Source organism: Diceros bicornis, chromosome 7, assembly GCF_020826845.1.
Source record: "Diceros bicornis minor isolate mBicDic1 chromosome 7, mDicBic1.mat.cur, whole genome shotgun sequence".
In the NCBI taxonomy this organism is placed as follows: domain Eukaryota; kingdom Metazoa; phylum Chordata; class Mammalia; order Perissodactyla; family Rhinocerotidae; genus Diceros; species Diceros bicornis.
In genome coordinates this window covers 25,911,417-25,931,390 of record NC_080746.1, presented here as the reverse complement: position 1 = coordinate 25,931,390, position 19,974 = coordinate 25,911,417, and the positions used below count along the sequence as shown (strand labels likewise).

Below are 19,974 nucleotides of genomic sequence, written 5' to 3'. Positions count from 1 at the left end.
AAGCCATGCTGTGGCGGCATCCCACATACAAAATAGAGGAAGATTGGCAGAGATGTTAGCTCAGGGACAATCTTCCTCACCAAAAAAAATATATATATCCTTTTAAAAAATTATTTTTATTGGCTGAATGGAATTTAACATATTCAAGTACTGCACTTTAATCAGGTTCATATTGTTGAGTATTTAGAGTGTGACCAGTTGGTTTTTTTAATTGTTATAAACAACAATGTGGTAAATATCTGTGTATATAGATCTTTATACACATTGATGAATATATTTTTAACAGATTCCTAGATATGATCATGCAAATTGCCCTCTAGAAAAGTTGTACCAATTTATATTCTTATTAGCAATGCATGAGTATCCATTCCCTACACCCATCAGCACTTCCTTACATAGCTTGTCTTTGTTAATTTGATGGACAAGAATGGGCAGAGTAGTGTTAAGAAGCTCATTCTGTAGAGTCTGAGACTGAGTTTGAATTCCTGTTCTGACACCTACTGGCTATGTGATCTTGAGCAGATTTCTTATAATTTCCCTAAGTCTCAGTTTCGTTGTAAAATTCTGATAATAGTACCTATTATCATGGTAGTATATAATATCGTTGTTGTGGCGTAACTAATGATGTATATTGAAGCATAAGTCCTTGAGAGATGTTAGCTATCATTATTTATTATGAATGCAATTTCCCCTCATTATATTTTATACTTCGTGTTATATTTTATACCTGGTAGTGGCTAGTATAAAGGAAAGTATTTCATTTTTAAATAACCATCTAGCTACCTTACTGAACTCTTATGGACTGTTAGTTAAATTGTAGGACTTAGTTCTAACACTTTTTCGTTTGAATCTTTTGATTCTCAGGATATGTAATACTAACCCAATAATAATATCAATTTGTTTTTCAGTATTTCAAGTCTACTTTTCTTTTCTTGTCTTATTGCATTGGTTGAAATCAGAGATTTCAGAGTGTTAATTACTAGTAGGCATTTGGGATTATTTCTGATTTTAATGGGACTTCCTCTCTAGTATTTCACTTTATAAATGCTGATGGCTGTTGTTTTCTAGCACAGGTATCCCCTGCTTATACACATATTCCCGCAAATATTTACAAAAGTTAAATGTGAGAAACTTGAAAATACACTTATATATTATGGGAGGACTCCCTGGAATTATGAAATCCCTAACTATCTTTTAGGCACATCTTCAAAAATATTTTTTCAGCGTTTGACTCATGTTTTTTTCTTTTTTAATTGAACATGCAGTCAATCAGTTAAGTAAGGCTTAAATTTCAGTACAGCTGAAATTTTACTGCTTTCAACCCACTTAATGATTCTGTCCTTGTCTCAGTGATATAAACTTTGAGACCTGGTCTTCTTTTCACTACTGTCCACTGTTACATCATATTTATAAACTATTAGTAAAAGTAAATGAATCAGTTTTGCCCCCTGGAATAAAACTCTTTATTCAAATGAAGTCTTGGGATCAGGGTCCCAGTGCCCTCCTTACTCAGCCTCTTAGGCATCTTTCAGAACACTCTTTGAAAACCACTCCCCCCCAAAAAGGATTCAGATAGTTTACAGATATCCAAAATGACAGTACTACTGAAACTGAAGTTTTCAGAGGCTAGCAGGAAAACCACCTTGTGATATCATGAGGTTTTTATTAAATAGTTTTTGTGCTGAAGTCCTAAGTTAGCGTGTTTAACAAAATGGTTAAGTATAGCAACATATACTATGTGAAAATATGGTATTCACAAATCTAGGTAGTGTCTTTCTACCATTAGGTTACTGAAATTTTGGTCCTGGAGTCTCTTTTTTTTCCTACAGTCTTCCATCCATATAGTACTATATTTTTAAATACCATCCACGTGCTGATAACTACCAAATTTGTATCTCCAATCCTAACTTTTTTACACAGCTGTCTTGGGACAGCTTCACTTGGATAGTATTGGTATCTGAAATAAAAATTACCTAAAACGATTTTTACCCTTCTACATCTCTTCCTTTCCATGTCTTCCCCACTTCAGTAAATGTTACTACCTTCTTCTCAGCTGCTCAAACCAAAAATCTGGAAGTTCTTGATTTCTCATGTCCCTCTCTCTTCCACACCCCATCCAATGCAAGAACCTTTTATCAATGCATGTAACGAATTGAATTAACAACATTGTTCAATATTAGAAAAATCTACTATCATAGAATAAAATCTACCCATTTAATGTGCATTATTATAATTTGAATATACTACATAATTTACCTTTTTTCTATTAAGAACTTTTGTGTATGGTATAAGTTACATATATTTGATTAGTTTTGGTGCTGTCTTTGTTGGGTTTTGTCAGCAGAATTATGGTAGTCTCATAAACCAGTTGGGATGCTTTCGATGTTCTTCAGTGCCCTAGAATAATCTAAGTAACATAGGAGTTGCAGGGTGCTGGGAGGTTTTGCTATAATATACCCATAGAACCTATAGATATAACATCCTGTGTCAGGAGTGGAATAGAGGGTATAAATCTTTAACAGAGTTTTTATTTTTTCCATGGTTATTTACACTTGCAACCTTTTCTTAAGTCAGCTTTGATCATGGATTCTTAATTTATTGGCATAAAGAATTTATTGGCAAAGAATCTTTTCCATTTCATTGAACATTACATTATTATGTTACGTATTTGTAGAGTTCCTGACCTCTTGGTCACATTTTTAGGAGGTTATTCACTCATTCGTTTGTTCATTCATCATTTAAAACCAGCTCTCCGTTTTATTAACCAGTTCTACTTTTTCTTTTTTGATTCCTTATTTATTTCTACTTTTAATTTTATTCCTTTGTCCACCTTTGTTTTGGTTTGTTTGCTCATTTTAACATTTCCAATTTAAATGTTTAATTCTTTTATTTCTTGTTTTCTGTTAAATACACTTACACCATTGATTTTTCTTTGAGTATCGGTTAGGCCACATCCCATAGATTATAATTTTTTTTATTGTCATCCGTTTCTAAATGTCCATAATTTTATTTTTTATTTTTTATTTAACTACAGAGTTATTTGAAAGAGTTTTAAGTTACAGATATTGGGGGTTTTTTAGGGTTTTTAAAATTTGTTTTTGGCTATCTGCTGCTAAATTCTCACTTTTGTGTATCATGATCAGAGTATATTTCCATTTTCTGGGTTTGAATTTTTCCTAAATGCCTTAAAAAGGTTAATTTAGTGTAAATGTGTGTCTGTATCTAACTTTGAAGTCAAGCAGCCCATAGTGAATTACTATGTGAGTACGTGAGATAAGGGTCACTTTGATTGCTATTGTTGTTTAAATACCTATATACCCTGCAGTTTAATGCCATCATCATCATGAAGGCCTCTGGATAAGAGAAGTAAATCTAATGCTTTGGATTGTCAAGGCTTTTTGTCATCTTTCTGTAAGGCTAGGATGGTATAGCTTTCAAAATAAGCTGATTTCCCAGTTTATTTTAAAAGTATTTGAGTTCCTTAAAGGAGGATTCTCTGCTCCTAAATCTCCACACCTCTTGGCCCTGGTGTGCTCCTTTCTATGTGTTTTCTAGGATTTCCCGAGGGTTGAGCCAGCAGCTATGGTTTCTCCGTGGCCCCAACTATGCTCTTTACCAGTTTAATAGTATTTCAGGGAGCATCTTGTGAATACTCCCCACTCTCACCCCCAAGATTAGAAAGCTTTGGAGATAAAATTAACTCTTCTTTCCTGCCCTGTTTATGGATGGGATGAATAAACTGGCCAAGAGGAATATCAGAATTATAGAAGTTACTCCACATTCTTGAAAATGGAGAGTGGTGGCAATTCTAGTGATTCCTGTAAGAAAATTAACAAATTACTTTTTTCCTGAAGACAACCATAATGCTTCAAATCACTGCCCTTTTATTCCCATTAAGTTCCCCACTTTTCAGTGTTTTTTCAGGTCTTCTGATTACGTTAAAGAGAGAGCCTCTGATTGGTCCTAACATCTTTAAACGCTCTGTTTTGAATAAGAACGTCAGCAGAGAATAAGAGGCAGCTAATGTTTGAATCAAATCCTGATCCACAAATCAGAAAGATTTTCTGTACTAAGAGAGACTAGATTCAGAGTATAGGTAGTATATGTTTAAAGTACGATTTTTGAAAAAACATCAGGAATCATTAAAAGAAAAAATTTCACACATTTATTTTGAGTTTGGTTGAGTGTGAGTTTGGTTGAGGTAGGAAATTTTACCACTGGCCCGGGTGGCTAGGAAGCATGTGCCAGGTTGGCAGCTGCACCTTAGCTTCGGGACCATCCCATGCTGTGACAGCACCTGAGTGAAGACGTGGCAGGTGGAGAAAGCACTTTGGAACTCTTGAGTGACAGCCAGAAGCCAGAATGTCAGTTTGGCAAGTGTGCTGCCAGGTGCTGAGTCTTGGGCCTGAGCATTCCTCAGAATAACATGCAGATCGTAAATGTTTATTTCCCACTTTGATAGCAAATGAGTACTTAAGTTTTATGTGCAATTTAATAGATGGGGTACTTTTTTTTTTTTTTTTTTTTTTTTGTGAGGAGATCAGCCCTGAGCTAACATCCGCCAATCCTCCTCTTTTTTCGCTGAGGAAGACGGCCCTGGGCTAACATCGGTGCCCATCTTCCTCCACTTTATATGGGACGCCGCCACAGCATGGCTTACCAAGCAGTGCGTCGGTGCGCGCCCGGGATCCGAACCAGCGAACCCCGGGCCGCCGCAGCGGAGCGCGCACACTTAACCGCTTGCGCCACCGGGCCGGCCCCATAGATGGGGTACTTTTTTGATGATAAACACCTAATATAAGCAGGACAGTTCAACATGGATTTACATTTGATCAAAATCCTGAAATAATTTTCTTCTCAACGTGTAATAGCCTCTTACTCAACTTTTTCTATTATCTCATAAAAAGATAATCAAAATTAGGAGATAAAATGATCAGTTACTTATTTTAGAAATACTGGTTCTGAAGACTGATTAATTTAATTGCCAAATATTTGCTTCCCAAAAAGGAGCTTTTTGTTTACCAAATCCAATGGGTTAAGATTCTCTTGCAAGAGTGAGAAATGGGGTAAGCTGATTCTATCCTCCCCACACCCCCTTTTCTCCATGCACGCACACGCACGCGCTCGCGCACCCACACACACACACTAACATACAAAGGCGCGGAGGAGGAAAGCTGCAGGGACAAGAAAGGAGGTCCAGAGAGCAGGAGTATGCTAAGATTCTTATATTTAACGATCTTTCATCAATCTTTTTATCTTAATAGTCATTTGGTTTAACAAACTATCCTTATAATACCCATTGCACTTAATGCCCCTTCCTCAAGAATCCTTCACACTGAGATGTTTAATAATTACTTTCATTATGTAAGCATCCCAGTACCCTTACTGATCTTTCTTTTGGAGTTTTGATTTTTGGTGAGAGATAGAGTGGAAGGAGCAAGTAGGATGGGAGTATTTAGACTGCCCAACGGCAGCATTAAGCCTCTAGGTATCTTGAGAGCTGGGAAAGATTGAAGATGTGTTAGTAAAGAAGGCAGAAGAGGAACAAAAATGAACCTCCTGCTCCTAAGCACTGGCGGTTCCTGCCAGAGGTCCTTCTCCTCACCTTGCACTCTCCACTCTAGTCAGTCCTGGCCCACTTGGTCTTGTGGAGGCTGGGAAGGGCTGCAGAGCTGAGGGTGTAGGCTGGTTGATTGTAACAGAGAATTACAGGATAAAGGAAAGCCAATGTTTGCCTAACCGAACCAAGTCTGTTTGTTTTTCCATTTCACTGCTATTCCTTCTTTCTTTTCTTTAAATTATTGTTTTCTTAGTTATTCTCATTCCATTCATTCATTCATTCATTCATTCATACACAGATGTGCATGCCTTTTTCCTCTCCTGCCCCACTGAATCCATTCTCCTGGTTTAAAGTTCTTAAAAGAAAGAAAAGAAAAAACAACTTATCTCTCCCTACCACCCCCCAAAATTTCTTTCTATATCTTATTCCTTTCCTGCCAAACTTATTAAAAGAATACATATGCTATCATCTCTTCTTCAGCACACACTTACTTCTTAACTGGGAGTTTTTAACCTACATTTTGTGGTTCCCCAAAGGGTCCATGGATAGAATTTGGGCATTCTATGATGTTGGATGGGAAAAAATTTACATCTTTATATTTATATCCTCTAGTTGAAATTTAGCATTTCCCTCAATTATGCATGTAAGCAACAAACCCAATATTAATAATATCACCCATAGAAATCATAAATGTTTCCATGTTACAGTTGCAGTAAATACTCTGAAATATCATTTTCACTTTTAACTACTTCAGAATCGTGGTGGTTATTAGAACTGCTGCTACATCTTTTTATTTTACTGTGTTAATTAGACGGCATATCACAATTTTTACATATTTTGATTACTATATTTTAATATAATTGGCTTCTTTGTAATGCAATCTGTGTTTTTATTTTATGCACTTAAAAGCATTACTTTGAGAGGCCAGGCCAGGGGTGTAGTGGTTAAGGTCACACACTCTGTTTCAGCAGCCCGGGTTTGCAGGTTCAGATCCTGGGCACAGACCTACACGCTGCTCATCAAGCCATGCTATGGCAGCATCCCACATACAAAATAAAGGAAGATTGGCATAGATGTTAGCTCAGGGACAATCTTCCTCAAGCAAAAAGAGGAAGATTGGCAACAGATGTTAGCTCAAGGCCAATCTTCCTCAACAACAACAACAACAAAAAAGTATTACTTTGAAAAGAGGTCTATAGACTTCATTAGACTGAGAGAGGGATCTATGGCACAAAAACTTGGTTAAGATCAGCTGCCTGTTCCTTCCACCTCTGTTCATCTCACTGCAATAGCTACCTCCATGGCCACTAATAGCCTTTACCCAATATCCTCTTCTCAGTCATTCTGCAATGTACTTGTATCATTTGATGTCATCAATTTTTTTTTTTTTTATTATTGCTTCCTTTTTTGTCTTTAGTATCAAATCCTTACTGGACCTGTTGGCTTTATCTTAAAAAATATTTCATATTTGTTTCTTTTTTCTTTTCTGCATAACCTTAGATACCAGTCACCTGTTGCTTGGACTATTATAATACCTTCCTAACTTGTCTTCTTTGAGTTTCTTGCCCCCTCAAAACTAATACAGCTGGAATTATCCTAAAATGCAGTTAGAAACACGTCATTCACATTTTCAGAAACCATCAGTGGTTCTCCATTACCTTTCGACAGTGTGGGTAGAAATACGCATTCCCTTTTTCAAAAACCTTCAGTAGTTTCCCCGTACCGAAGTTGAAACTCTAGTATGGCATTCAAGACTTTCCATGAACTAGCCACATCCTGACTTTCTAGCCCCTTCTACAGCAGTATTAACCACACGGTATTCTGTATATTTCATCATCTCTCACGTCTCTGGGCCTTTGATCTTGTTGTTCTCTGGGCAAAAAAATTCTTTTTTTCCCTACCTTGCCCCACTCCCCATCCTCCCCCTACTACACACACATATACCATAGTATATATAAGAATGTGTCCTTGCCATCCTTCTCTACTCAGCTTATATGTCAACTCTCAGAACGTTCTTGAATCTGAGCCAATGTTTTTGTCTCTTGTACTCTATGTTGTATCTCTGTTAATAGCATTAATTTTGATATACCCTATATTATGTAGACGTTCATTTATCTGATTTCCCTAGTAAAATTTTATATTCCTTAGGGTAACAACTGTATTCATATTTGTACCCTCTCTCATCTTCTTCACTTAGCATTATCCCTTTCTCATAGTAGGTATTTAGGCAAATGTTTCTTGAGTGAATACGTGAATTCACTCAATATTGGCTTAACCTCTCATTTAGTTTGATTGGGTATCATGAACCATGCAGCTTCTTCCTGCCTTTCATCTGAATATTACTTTTAAAATGTGTTAGTTGTACACAATTTTAAAATAAAATTTGATCAGCTAGCTAACATTTATAAAAATGCCCTGAGAACTGAGGTACTCTATATTTAATGATATTCCTATCAATAAAATAAATTCCTCAGTCATAGGAGTCGTTTTTTTACGTAAAAGATTTTGTTAAATAACAATTGATGAAGGGAGAAAATTATTATAGCTTTAATTTTCCAATAGTTAATAACTCATAGATCTTAGGAGAAAGCTAACCCTGGAAAGTATAGCAATTTATTACTTTAGGAAAATTCTTTGGCTAGATATTAAAATGTTAATGCAATTATATTTGAGAGAGGTGGGAGGGGATGGCTGCTCTTTGTTTACAGCCATATGTTTTAAAATAATTTTTCGCATTCCAACATTTATATTATTAAACTGAAAGAAATACTTTCTCATTTTCTATAAGAAAATCTTTATTTACTTTCAAGTGCCTGTTATACTTTCTTCTAACTGTGCTTGCGTTTTCTTCCCCTTCCCTTCACTCCTGCCCACTATCAAATCAATGTATTTCTTCTAAATCCCTGGTTCCCAATCATTTTTATACTCATGTTCCTTACTAAGCTAACATTGTCTTCTAATTATCCTCACTAGCCAAAGTATTCCTTGACCCTTAGATCTTCAGTAGTTTTTCTTACAAAAAAAGGATAGATATATTTGGTTTTTCCAAACTAAATGTTATTCTCCTTTCCCTCTGTGAAACATTGTTCTAAGTTATTTTATTTATTTAACAAAATCCATATGGTAAGATCTTGAACACAGGCATAGCATAGGACATTTGAACTCCAAGTCGTTTGATTTCTGGGTTCTATAAACAAGTGGTGAGAAGAGCTAGTGGGACACAGTTGTAGCCTTTGCCTCCATGACATTCTTTCCTGTCTGTTAATAAAGAGAGAACTTTTAGAATTATGTTAATGAGAACATAAAATAATGAAAGTCAGGTTTTCTATTTTTTGGTACTGCAATTTCTCTTTTAGTATAAACCTTTTAAAGATAACACTTCACGTTTACTGTGTGCCAAGCACTGTTCTAAGTTATCATGTATATTAACTCATTTAATTTTCATAACAACCCTATGCGGTTGGTGTTGTTATCCCCATTTTATAGTTGAAGAAACTGAGACACAGAGCAGTTAAGTAATTTATCCAGGTTTCTTGGTTAGTTTTTGGGAGAGGGCATGGTATGGCGTTGGTTCTTATATCCACAAATTATAAGATCTCCCTCTTCTCATCCTCTTTTCCTTGGACTCCATGCTGGAGTAAACTGCACCCTGGGGTTTACAGTAAGGGTTCAGGGATGTGTTTCAGAATACCAGTAAATCAGATCTCTAGAAATAGTGGTGCCTATATAGGAACACATGGCCCAGTCTAGTCTAGCTCTCTTTGGTACACTGGGCAATTGGTTTGTCGTTGAGAAAAAGTTTTGATGGAATACCATATCCCTTTTCTAACGTCAGCCAAATAGTGGTGCCCAAATGTGGCAAAGCAAGTAAGTTAAAGAAAATGACAAGCCAGTCTAATGATTATTGATATAAAAATTCTTAGGGAAATATCAGTATATATAATCCTCCCAAAATGTAATCATGTTTCTATATTAGGCAATCTATTAATATACTTCACAGTATTATTAAGTCAAAGAAAAAAAATTATATGATTGTCTTAATATATCATTTTAATGCAATCCACATTCCTGATTTTTTTCCTAAATCTTTCATGTAGGAGGAAAACGTATTTTGGTAAATGGTTTTTTAAAGGCTATATAGTGTGGTGTGTATATATATATATAAACATATAATTACATGTAGCTAACACTTATTGAGTGCTCACTATATGCCTGACACTGGTTCAAGTGTTTTATATTTACTAGCTCATTAAATTTCAGAACAACCATATTATATCTTTTTTTTTTTTTTATGGTTGAGGAAACTGAGGCATGGGGAGGTAAATTTGCCCAAAGTGGTGTATATATATGTTGTATATTTATGTATGTGTACAACCTAACTGGCAATCAGTATAATGCGTAGTAATAAAACACTGTAGGCATTCTCATTAATATCAGGAACAATACAAAATAAGCATTATTATTTAATATTACAGTGTAATTAGACAAAAGTATGGAGCAAGAGATATAAAAATTGGTAAGGAAGAGGCAATCTGGTGATTTTATGTTATTGTATATCCCCGGAAAACCCCAGAACCTCAGTGAAACTCGGCTAGAAACATGAAGAGTTCACTGAGATACCTAGATCACTAAAGTTTTATGTGGAAGGATAAGAATAATTTTTAGATACCAACAATAACTAGTTAACGAGTAGGAAAAGGAAAAACCTCCATTCACAGCAGCAAGAACAAAAGCAAAATATTTTAAGACAAGTTTAATAAGAAATTTCTAAGTCCCCCATAAGGAAACCTAGGGAACTGTATTGAAAGAGAGAGAAAATTTCAATAAATTGTTCTTCATTAAACTATTTAATATAATAAATCAGCAGTGCTTTTTAAGCAAGTATTACTGCAGCGCAGTCTCCATCAAACTCCCAACAGCTTTTTGGTTAAAACTTGTCAAAACAATTCTAAAGTATCTGGAAGCATGTGCATGCAAAAATGGCCAGGATAAAAATATGAAAATGAGGATGAAAAATGTAATGATAGAAGACTTGCACATGCAAGGTACCTAATATATTATAAATCTACAGTTCTTAGTATATGGTACAGGCACAGAAATAGAAAAAGATCAGTGGAACAAAATCGGAAGTGTGGAAGTAAGCCCAAGCTTATAAGACATTAGTATAAAATAGAGTCATACCACTGTCTCTGCTCAAAACCCTCCAAAGGTTTCCCATCTCAGAATAAAAGCCAAGTCTTTACTGTGACCCACGACCTTGCTGCCCAAAGTAGGGTCCATAGACCAACAGCATCACCTGTGAGCTTGTTAAAATGCAGAATCTTGGACCCCACGCCAGACTTCCTGAATCAGAATCTTCACGATCCTCATATGATGTAAATGCTGTGAGTAGTTTGAGAAGCATTGCTTCAAAACTCTACATGACCTGGCTTCTCTTGACCTAACCTTTCTAACCTCATCTTCTGACTCTTGCCCTTGCTCACTTGCCACCAGTTATACCATCCACCTTGCTGTTCCATGAACACACTGTCATCTCAGGGCTTTGTACTCAATCCCCCATCCTCCTGTTATACATTTCTTTTCACTTCATTTAGTATCTGTACAAATATCATCTCATCAGAGAAGCCTTCCTCGATTCAAAGTTTTCTTCTTAGCATTTACCATCACTGACATGTATTTATTATTTATATGCTCTCCCTCTCCCCACCCTGCACTACACTGTAAGCTTGGTGAGAGAAGGGGGCTTGTTTTATTCTTGCTGTATCCTCAGCGTCTGGCACCTAGGAGATGCCCATCTGCTGAATGAAACTGGTAAGATCTCTAAGAGTTGCTGGTAAGATGAGTTCTGAAGAGAGGGAGAGATTAGTCGATTCTTGGTTTTCATTGTAGTTATGTTCTATCAAGTTGCTGCGAATACTGAACCATTGCTCCCAGAGGAAATATGGGATTCGGTTCCTGTGAGCCTCTGGTCAAAACGTTTTCATCGACCAGTGAATACATAACCTTGTTGTACATGTGTTGCTGTTTAAAGACACCTTATTTAATATATATTGTTGATTCATTAACTTTGAACTCATGACCAACAGCACTATAACTCATGCCTAAACAGAGCTTACCTGACACACGTATGTTCTCCATAAGGCACTTCAGAGTCTTCTTGCACTTAGGAACAATAGATGGCATGTCAGCACTAGGCTTGGGGGCCATTTGTACAACAATTGACCAACAAAAAGCACAAAAATGCAAAGCACATAGCACTAAATTGTCCTTTTTAGGACACTTGTTTACAATATGAGAGCTGAAACAAGAAGACAAAGTCTCACTTTGTTCAGCCTCAGCTGGAATGTGTGCCTCTGGAAACTCAGATTTTTCGCCTCTCTGCACATGCACATGTCCATGGAATTTTAGTGAGCAGGCAAATTTGCAAATACAGAATCCACGAATAATGAGTACCAACTGTACATCATTCTTTCAATAAATATTTATTGCATTTCCACTATGTGTCATGCTCCCAGAATTATTCACCACTCAAACATTTATCAAGTCTTAGCCATATGCCAGGCCCTGTGCAAAACTTAGATGACCCAAAGATAGGTTTAACAGTGTTCCAGGAAAGATTTCATGGCAGAGTTGGGTTTATAGCTGAATCTTCCATAGTAATGGGTAGGATTTTAAGCTGTAGAGAAAAGTATTTTAGAAGAAAGAACTTTTAAGTCAGTGTTCTTAAATTTGGCTACACATTAGAATCACATGGCCTATGGCCAGGCTTCACCCAGACCCAAAAAATAAACATCTCTAGGGATGGGACTCTGGCATCAGTATATTTTAAATCTCCCCGGGTGATTCCAGTGTGCAACCAAATTGAGAGAACCGCTGCTTTAAATACTTGTGTTGGCTGGAATGTAGGTTGTGTGAAGGGAATTAAAAAACAAATCTGGAAAAGAGACTTGGGCCCAGATATTGAAATGCTATCATTTATTTAGCACATACTTATCAAGCACCTGCCAGGAGCTCTGCTGGTGCTGGAGATACGTCAGGAAACGAAACCCAAGAATCCCTGCCCTGTTAGAGGTTAGAGTCGAAGTGCGTTGGCAGCTGTTTAGGATGATTCATATTCTAGATTTAACTGATTATAGTATATGATGATTTGTATTTAGAAGGAATCTTGTCCTAAATGATCAGAATTCTAAATTTAATGTCTAAATTATTACATCACTCTCTGATGTGAATAGAACTCTATAAAGAAAAATTTTGTTACAAACTTTTGTGCTAATTTCACTGAGCATTTTCTAACACAACCATTCAATTTGTTACCCCTCAGTGTTTTTAACTGTCTTGCACACCAGGACAATTGTCTAAAATCAGTGTGCAATAATTTAACATCAGTAGTATGAGGGCCATTGGAAGTACTAACTCAAGCATTTCATTTTCCCATTTTATGAGTTGGTATATAAGGAACTATTTTCTATCTTGATTATTAATAAGGATTTATATTTAGATCAAACTTATAATTAACAAGAACTTTTGTTGAGTCGTAGTTTGCAGTTCCTTTTGTATTATTTGCTGTATACCACGTTTTATTTTTTCCTGAGTTCCTTTATATTTAATATACTATTACCCTTTCTTCTAGACCATTAGTAAGAACAGACAGACCTAATGGTAGAGCCCCCTTTTAATTCTGATACAGGGCCGGCCCCGTGGCTTAGCAGTTAAGTGCGTGCGCTCTGCTGCTGGCGGCCCGGGTTCGGATCCCGGGCGCGCACCAACACACCACTTCTCTGGCCATGCTGAGGCCGCGTCCCACATACAGCAACTAGAAGAATGTGCAGCTATGACATACAACTATCTACTGGGGCTTTGGGGGGAAAAAGTAAATAAATAAAATCTTTAAAATAAAAAAAAAATAATTCTGATACAGTTATTCTTTATAGCCTAATCTGTCCATTTCACTTTTTAACAATGCTTTTGGTCAAGCAGTTTTGAATTCATTTGCTAAGTGGAATTATATAACACCTAAAGAAGAACAAGACATGCACCCATCCTCAGCTGGTACGTGCAGCCTGAAGATGTTATGATGTGCACAGATGAGCACATACCAGGTGGAAAGTGAGGAAAGTCATAGAGAATGCGAGATAAAGGAGGAAGCATCAGGAGAGGAGATGAGTTGAGTTCTGACTAGGCTTCGATAATGATGTTGTAAATATTATCATTACTATAAGAGAGAGAGTCATTGAACTACCCTCCGCTTGTGTTATAATTCAGAGAATATCTTGTATGTATTTTACATAAAATTACACATTTTTGGTCAGCTTTTCCTCAGTTTCAGTTATGCTTAATATAACCGTGTTTTGTCAACACGGATGATATCATGTGCTTTCTACTTTCAAAGTCATATATGTCCTTGTTTCCTCATGAAATTTTCTCTCCCCTACTCCGCCCTACATTAGCAGCTTTAGTAACCTATTACATCAGCATTTTGGATGTCATTTGTATTGCCTGAGCTTTTCTAAAATTCCTTGTTCCTTGAGTATTTACAAGTTTCAGAGAAAATGATCATCTTTTTAAAGATGTATTTGTTGAATGAATTTTTTAAAATACTAAATGGGAGACTAATCACTGAGAAATGTCTGAAATCTTAGGCTGTGGGTTATATTGTCAAGTAAAATAACCATAGAAATTTTTTTTGTTTTTAGATCACTGGGAAGAAATATTGTTTTTTGTGGATTTATTTAGTATTTGTCTCTGAACCCTAAAGAGAAGGGTTGTTTGCTCTTAGTGGTATGGCACTGAAAGATTTTCATAATCAAATCCTAAGAATTTTGACTTTGAGGAGCATTATCTTCCTTCTTTGTTACAAAATTTTTTCTTTCTTTGTTTTTTAAACTTTATCTCTTCATATGTATTTTCAGAGTGGTCGGATCAGAATTAACTTACGTAAGTCTTTTTATCACCTTCTTTTCCTTAATGGTTCTTTATAACAAAACTTTTTATTATTGAATGCTATTTGAGGCGTCTTTTTCCTGCCTTAGTTCTGAACCAATTGCGAAATAGACAAAGGAGCCAGGCAGATGGACGTCAAAATAGCAGCTCTTTTTTTTGATAGAACTATTGCAGAACATGACTTCAGAGCACAGCATGTAGGGCTTGGTAACACTGAACCCCTAAATTAGAAAGATTTAACCACCCATCTCAGGCAGTGCTGGAGAGCAAAGCAACTCTGTGCCCTCTGCTCCTGGCCAGATCCCAGAGAGAAATGCACAGAGGAAAGGGCTGGGCTTGGCTTACACAATTCCTCTTCCCAGACTTATCCATCAGAGAAGTCATCGTCAAGTGAGGAGGCAGAGGCAGCCTCCTCTGAGTAACACTGAGAGTAACTCCTCAGTGTTACTCCAAGAGACACCACTCTAGTTGGGAAGCGGAAGCCGGAGAAGGAAAAGCCTGCAGGAAAAGACCTCTCAGCACTGAGAGGCCTGGGCTCTCTCAATCCCGCAGCTGCCTTGAGTGTTGAAAGCAGCCCCAATAGCAGAACCGGGGCTACAGGAACATTACAAATGCCTGGGGGCTCTCTGATAAGCTCACCTTGTCACAAAAGAGAAATAAAAACTAGCAGGGGAGCATTTTTGTTCATACGAATGCCTGCGTTCAAATTTGCAGGAGCTGTTTTTTTACTGGTCAGATTTTTCGCTCAAACAACTTCTAGATATCAGCACACTCCTGTGTGCCGTACAGGTTTTTTCTGTGTGGATTATGGAAGATCAGATGGTTCTGCCCTCAAGAAGCTTACAGCCTGGTTCATAAATAAGTGCTGTATTGTGCAGTTCAGACTACTCATGTTATAGAAATCAAAGGAGTTGGAAATTGATAAAAACTGGACCAGTCCAAGGTTTTATGGGGAAAATAAGCCTTAACCTGAGCATAGAACAACAGATGTGATCTGGGTAGGTGAGGCAGCACTAGAGAGCACTTACGGTGAAGGGACAGTTGTTTCAGCATCTGTGGCTTCACTTTTGCTATCCCGTCACCTTAAGTGAAGTGGGAAATAAGATTACAGGGCCAGAAGGGGCCCAGGTTGTAGGAAGAGCCTTGAAAACAAAGCAGAGGACCAGAGACTTGTGATTTACTGCTGAGATTTTTTTTTTAAGCATAAGAGTGGTGTCATTGAAAATTACTTTGGCAGGGATGTACTTAGGGGGTATTCAAGGAAGGAGATAAATTAAGAAACGAAAGTAATCTAAGCCCAAGGAAATGACATCTATTAAAGCTCTCTTGGCCCATCTGACTTATAATAATTCGCAGAGATTAGAGTTAGTGCCTGATTGATTTTGTTCCATTCTTTTACACCATGTGTATAAATTAGGTTTTTTGTTGGTTGGTTGGTTGTTTTTTAAACTCTCAAAAATAATGAGTTTTTGGTTAAAATGTTAACCTTTCAACTTTTGGGGGAGAATTGGGAAAAATCAATGTAATAATCTTACTTCAGGAGAAGTACCAGGAAGTTGGCCTGGATCACCGCTGACAAAGAGAATTGATTCCAAACGCCAGCGTCAGAGCCCACGTGTTTCACATTCATACCTCAGCAAATGGACAAGGTCCTCTCAAATAGCTGAAGTTTCGAACGTCAGACACACCCTTGGCATTGAGAGATTTGCACATACTCCTAAAACTACGCTGCTGTCTTGTTTTCTTCTGTCATAACTGCGCGCTGTGCTCAGCCATTTCCTGCAGTGACCCAAACAGAGCCCAGGACAGCTGTTTGTGTTTGCTCTGCAGTGGGAAGTGGACCGGGGCCATGTGACCAAGAAAGCCAGACTAGGGCCATCTTTTCACCTACAGATGTTTTAATGTGCTTAACGTTATCCAATACTAGCAACCAAGGTAGTCTAAATACCACAGCGGGATCTGATGAGCTTTTTCAGATCACTGCCTTTATTTGCTGTTTGCAAAAAAGCTTAATCCAGTGCTAGAGATCAGGCTTCCTGCTGAGCTCTTGGGGCGGTCTCTCATTCTTTTGTGTTCACAGTGGCAGGAATTAGTGAGAAGATTCCTCCTCCTCCTGAATTAAAGCTGTAAAGTAGTAACTATAGTAGCAAGGGATAAAGAGAAGAAAGAAATCTCAAGGGGAAAAAAAGACTGTCTATTCATACTAAAGAGTTTCCTTTTTATATACAATAGAGAAAAGTTTTTCATATAAATTCATAAATATTGACCTCACTGTCTCTCTAGTCAGTGCATAGCTTAACTTTCATTAGGTTTTAGTTTTAACTACTTTGCATGAATGTAGTTTATATTTTTCATTTTTATCTTATTTAATCAAACTCAGTTTTACCAGAAGTACATTTACTAACCATGCAGTGGCCTTGATTTATCTCTTACTCCTTTCAAGGTTGATACATTGTACTCATGAAATTTCCAAAAGAAGTACCACCACCCACCAAAAAATGACATAAAAAAGATAAATTCTGTCTGCATTTCTGTGATGTTCATATGCTTACCAAAGACATAAAATTTGAATTCTGTGTAATTCATATTATAATTTGCAATAAACTATAATATTAAAGATGCTTTATTTTGATTTTTAATGAGCTTATGAAATTAGACCATGGGCTTGACTATTGCAGAAACATTACTGTAACTCTTGGCAGAAAAAGAACAGTTCTTGCTTTAGAAATTAGTTTGACATTCAGAACCTAATATTTATATTTACTTAAAAAATATTTTCACAGATTTTTAAATTTTCTAACATTTTTGGAATGTCATACTTTCATAAAATATTAAGCTCTTTTGAGGAACAATAGCTATAGACAAATAGTGATCTACAATATCATACTTCATATTTTAGTTTTCTTTTTGTAAATAATAATTTTTAGGCTTTTAATAGGCATAAGGAATGTTTTCGGTGAGATAATTGAAAAATACTAACCATATAGAGTAGATCTTCCTCTTATTTTGTAGATAGAGAAGATCTCATTTACATTTGAGTGGACACAGTAAAGACTTGGCCAAGAGTCCCAACCAGTATTACTTTTTTCACAAATGGTCCTAATTGTGAGTAGCCTCTATATTTGTGTGTGAAAAGAAAGATTGGTTTCGATTGTTTGGGGTGCTTTAACCTAATTTTATATCTTTAGAGTTCATGATTCTATAATGGAAAAGCCTAGGCTTTGCATAAATCAGCCTATATCAGCAAATTGTATTTTAAGAGCAGCTTTTTGCCTTCACTCTTTTAATTTGCACTGGAATGAAAAGGGGATGCTTGCGTGTGTGTGTGTGTCTGTGTGTCTGTGTGTCTGTGTGTCTGTGTGTGTGTGTTCTGCATCACATCAGTAGGTAGTAGAACAGCTCTAGATTTTTTTCTTTAGTAGAGAAATATTCTCACAACACCTGATGGTGTTTGAATTTTCATTGAATTTTTTATAATCAGAGGCCACTCAAGATATAAGTTATGCAGCCCTCAAAAGCAAAGAGTCCGTAGCATCATAAATACTACACTCTGGAACTTTGCATAAATCATGGATAACAGGCTTCTTCCCTGAGGGTGCTGATTTTTGTACACTTTAGGTACTTTAAAAATATCACAGTATTTCTTCTTTGTAAAGTTAACTTGTTTCTGAACTGAGATTTGAGTATTACATCTTACAAACTTTATGAAATACAAATAGTTTTAACTGGTATAATATCATGTATATTAAAACATAATGGAAGATTTTGCTTTTATTTAATTCCATAATTAACTAGTATCCATAATGAAAGAATTTACACTGCTATTTGACATACAGAAGATGGGCTGCTCTGATGATTTTAGGTTGAAGTTAAATAGTTTTGTCTAAATATACAGTTTAGATGACTCATCTGGCACAAAGTTGCACCAGACTGGTTATATCTTACTACACTATCCTTTAAGTGAACTTACTTTTTAAAATCAATTCTGTTTGTAAGCTCTTAAACCTTTTTCTTTTACAATCTTATTTTCATCATCTCTTTTTTCATTTTATTGTGTTGCAACAAATTAACCAATACTTACAAATATTTTAGATTTCCCAATATTTCCAGGGAAATAGTTTTACTATAACCTTCTGTCTCATTTCACCAGTAACTCATTTATTAAAGCAAAGGGATTGGTGCAATAGTTAATTGCTGCTTTGACACACCTCATTTTCTTTATTTCTCAGAAACAAAAAGCTAATAGACTAGAGTATAGCCTCAACTTTTTGGAAACATGCAACTTTTACTACTTTAAAATATAATTGGTTTCTTTGTTTCCTGCATTAAAAACAAGGAGGAAAAGCTGAAGTCTGCCCAAGCCAGGTGTTTCTTGTTGGCAGCCTGCTCCCTAATGACTCTGCTCTCAAAGAGCAGCTGCCTACTAGTCAGTTTTGTATGGCCTATTGTTGCCACACACCCCTCGTTAACACACATGCTGCCCCAGGCAGACCCGGAGAATGACATCAACTTGCTTATCTTAGAAACCTGCGAACCTGACGGGGTGCTGAGGTTGGCCTGCATCTGCCTGGCCAACTAATTGTGAGCTTTCTGGCCTACGATTGGCTGTTATTCCTCTCGATACTAGGTTAGGCAAAGACATTGCCATTCCATCTGTTCAGCCATTCATTGTTCTTCTTGCCTGCCTGGAAGTCTGCAGCTAAAATTGTGTTAAGGAGTTACTGCTGAAGCTGCTACAGAAACCAATGTCTTTGTGTGTTCCTGCTAACGTGAGTATCTGTGCTACTTGATGCCTTGAAAGTTACGCTTTGCTGAATATTCAGAGTATTAATTTGAACTCTGTAAAAGATAGAAAGCACCTCAAATGAAAGCCTACAAATTGTTACATAGTGCCAAAATACAGGAAAATTAAATTATTTCTGTAAAATATGACTGAAGCAGATTTTTTACATTTTTATATTCTGGAGTTATACTTACAGCTTCATGAACATTTGCACAGTGTTAGGCATGGCATGTAATCATTTGGTACTTAAAGATAAGTTATAACATGTTCTGATATTTTGATAAACAGTGAATTTAGATTTTATCTTGTCACGTTCTTATGTTTCTTAAAGTGTCACTGTCAGACCTAGTGCTGTAAAATGATAGTAGGATTTGATAGATTTTTCCATTGTCTTAAAAATCTAGCTTGGGGAGATGGATTGATATGGGTAGGTGTTTCAAACAGCTTGTTTTAAATATGATTAAGCATTCAGTTGCTTTGTCAGCAGTTTCAATATTCATGTGTATGTTGTAATTTCTTCTCTCCTTTTTTTCCCCCTTGCCTTAGTTTCAGATATTTGATTGAAGGTGTCATTCTAAGAACTATTGCTTTCAAGAGTTCTGTAATGGGGAAGGGAGGAGGAGACAAAGACTTTCACGTATCATTTGGGAGGGAAAGAAAGAGTGTAAAGGGTTAAAGAGAGGTTTTCATT

At 36.5% G+C, this 19,974-nt stretch overlaps 1 protein-coding gene across 5 annotated transcripts in view; it reads left to right on the top strand.

The window, feature by feature from the left end:
- ZC3H12C (zinc finger CCCH-type containing 12C) overlaps window positions 1-19,974 on the top strand; it is a 66,487-nt gene that overhangs the window by 8,484 nt on the left and 38,029 nt on the right. The window contains exons 1-2 of one of the 5 annotated variants that reach the window (XM_058545260.1): window positions 17,473-17,605; window positions 19,128-19,269. The exons of 3 other annotated variants lie outside the window; for them this stretch is intronic. In XM_058545260.1, coding sequence (XP_058401243.1) covers window positions 19,246-19,269 — 24 coding nt within the window. In that variant the 5' untranslated portion in view covers window positions 17,473-17,605; window positions 19,128-19,245. Of the gene's footprint in view, window positions 1-17,472; window positions 17,606-18,605; window positions 19,270-19,974 lie in introns of those variants that run through there. One more of the 5 variants, XM_058545258.1, reaches the window with a different exon arrangement.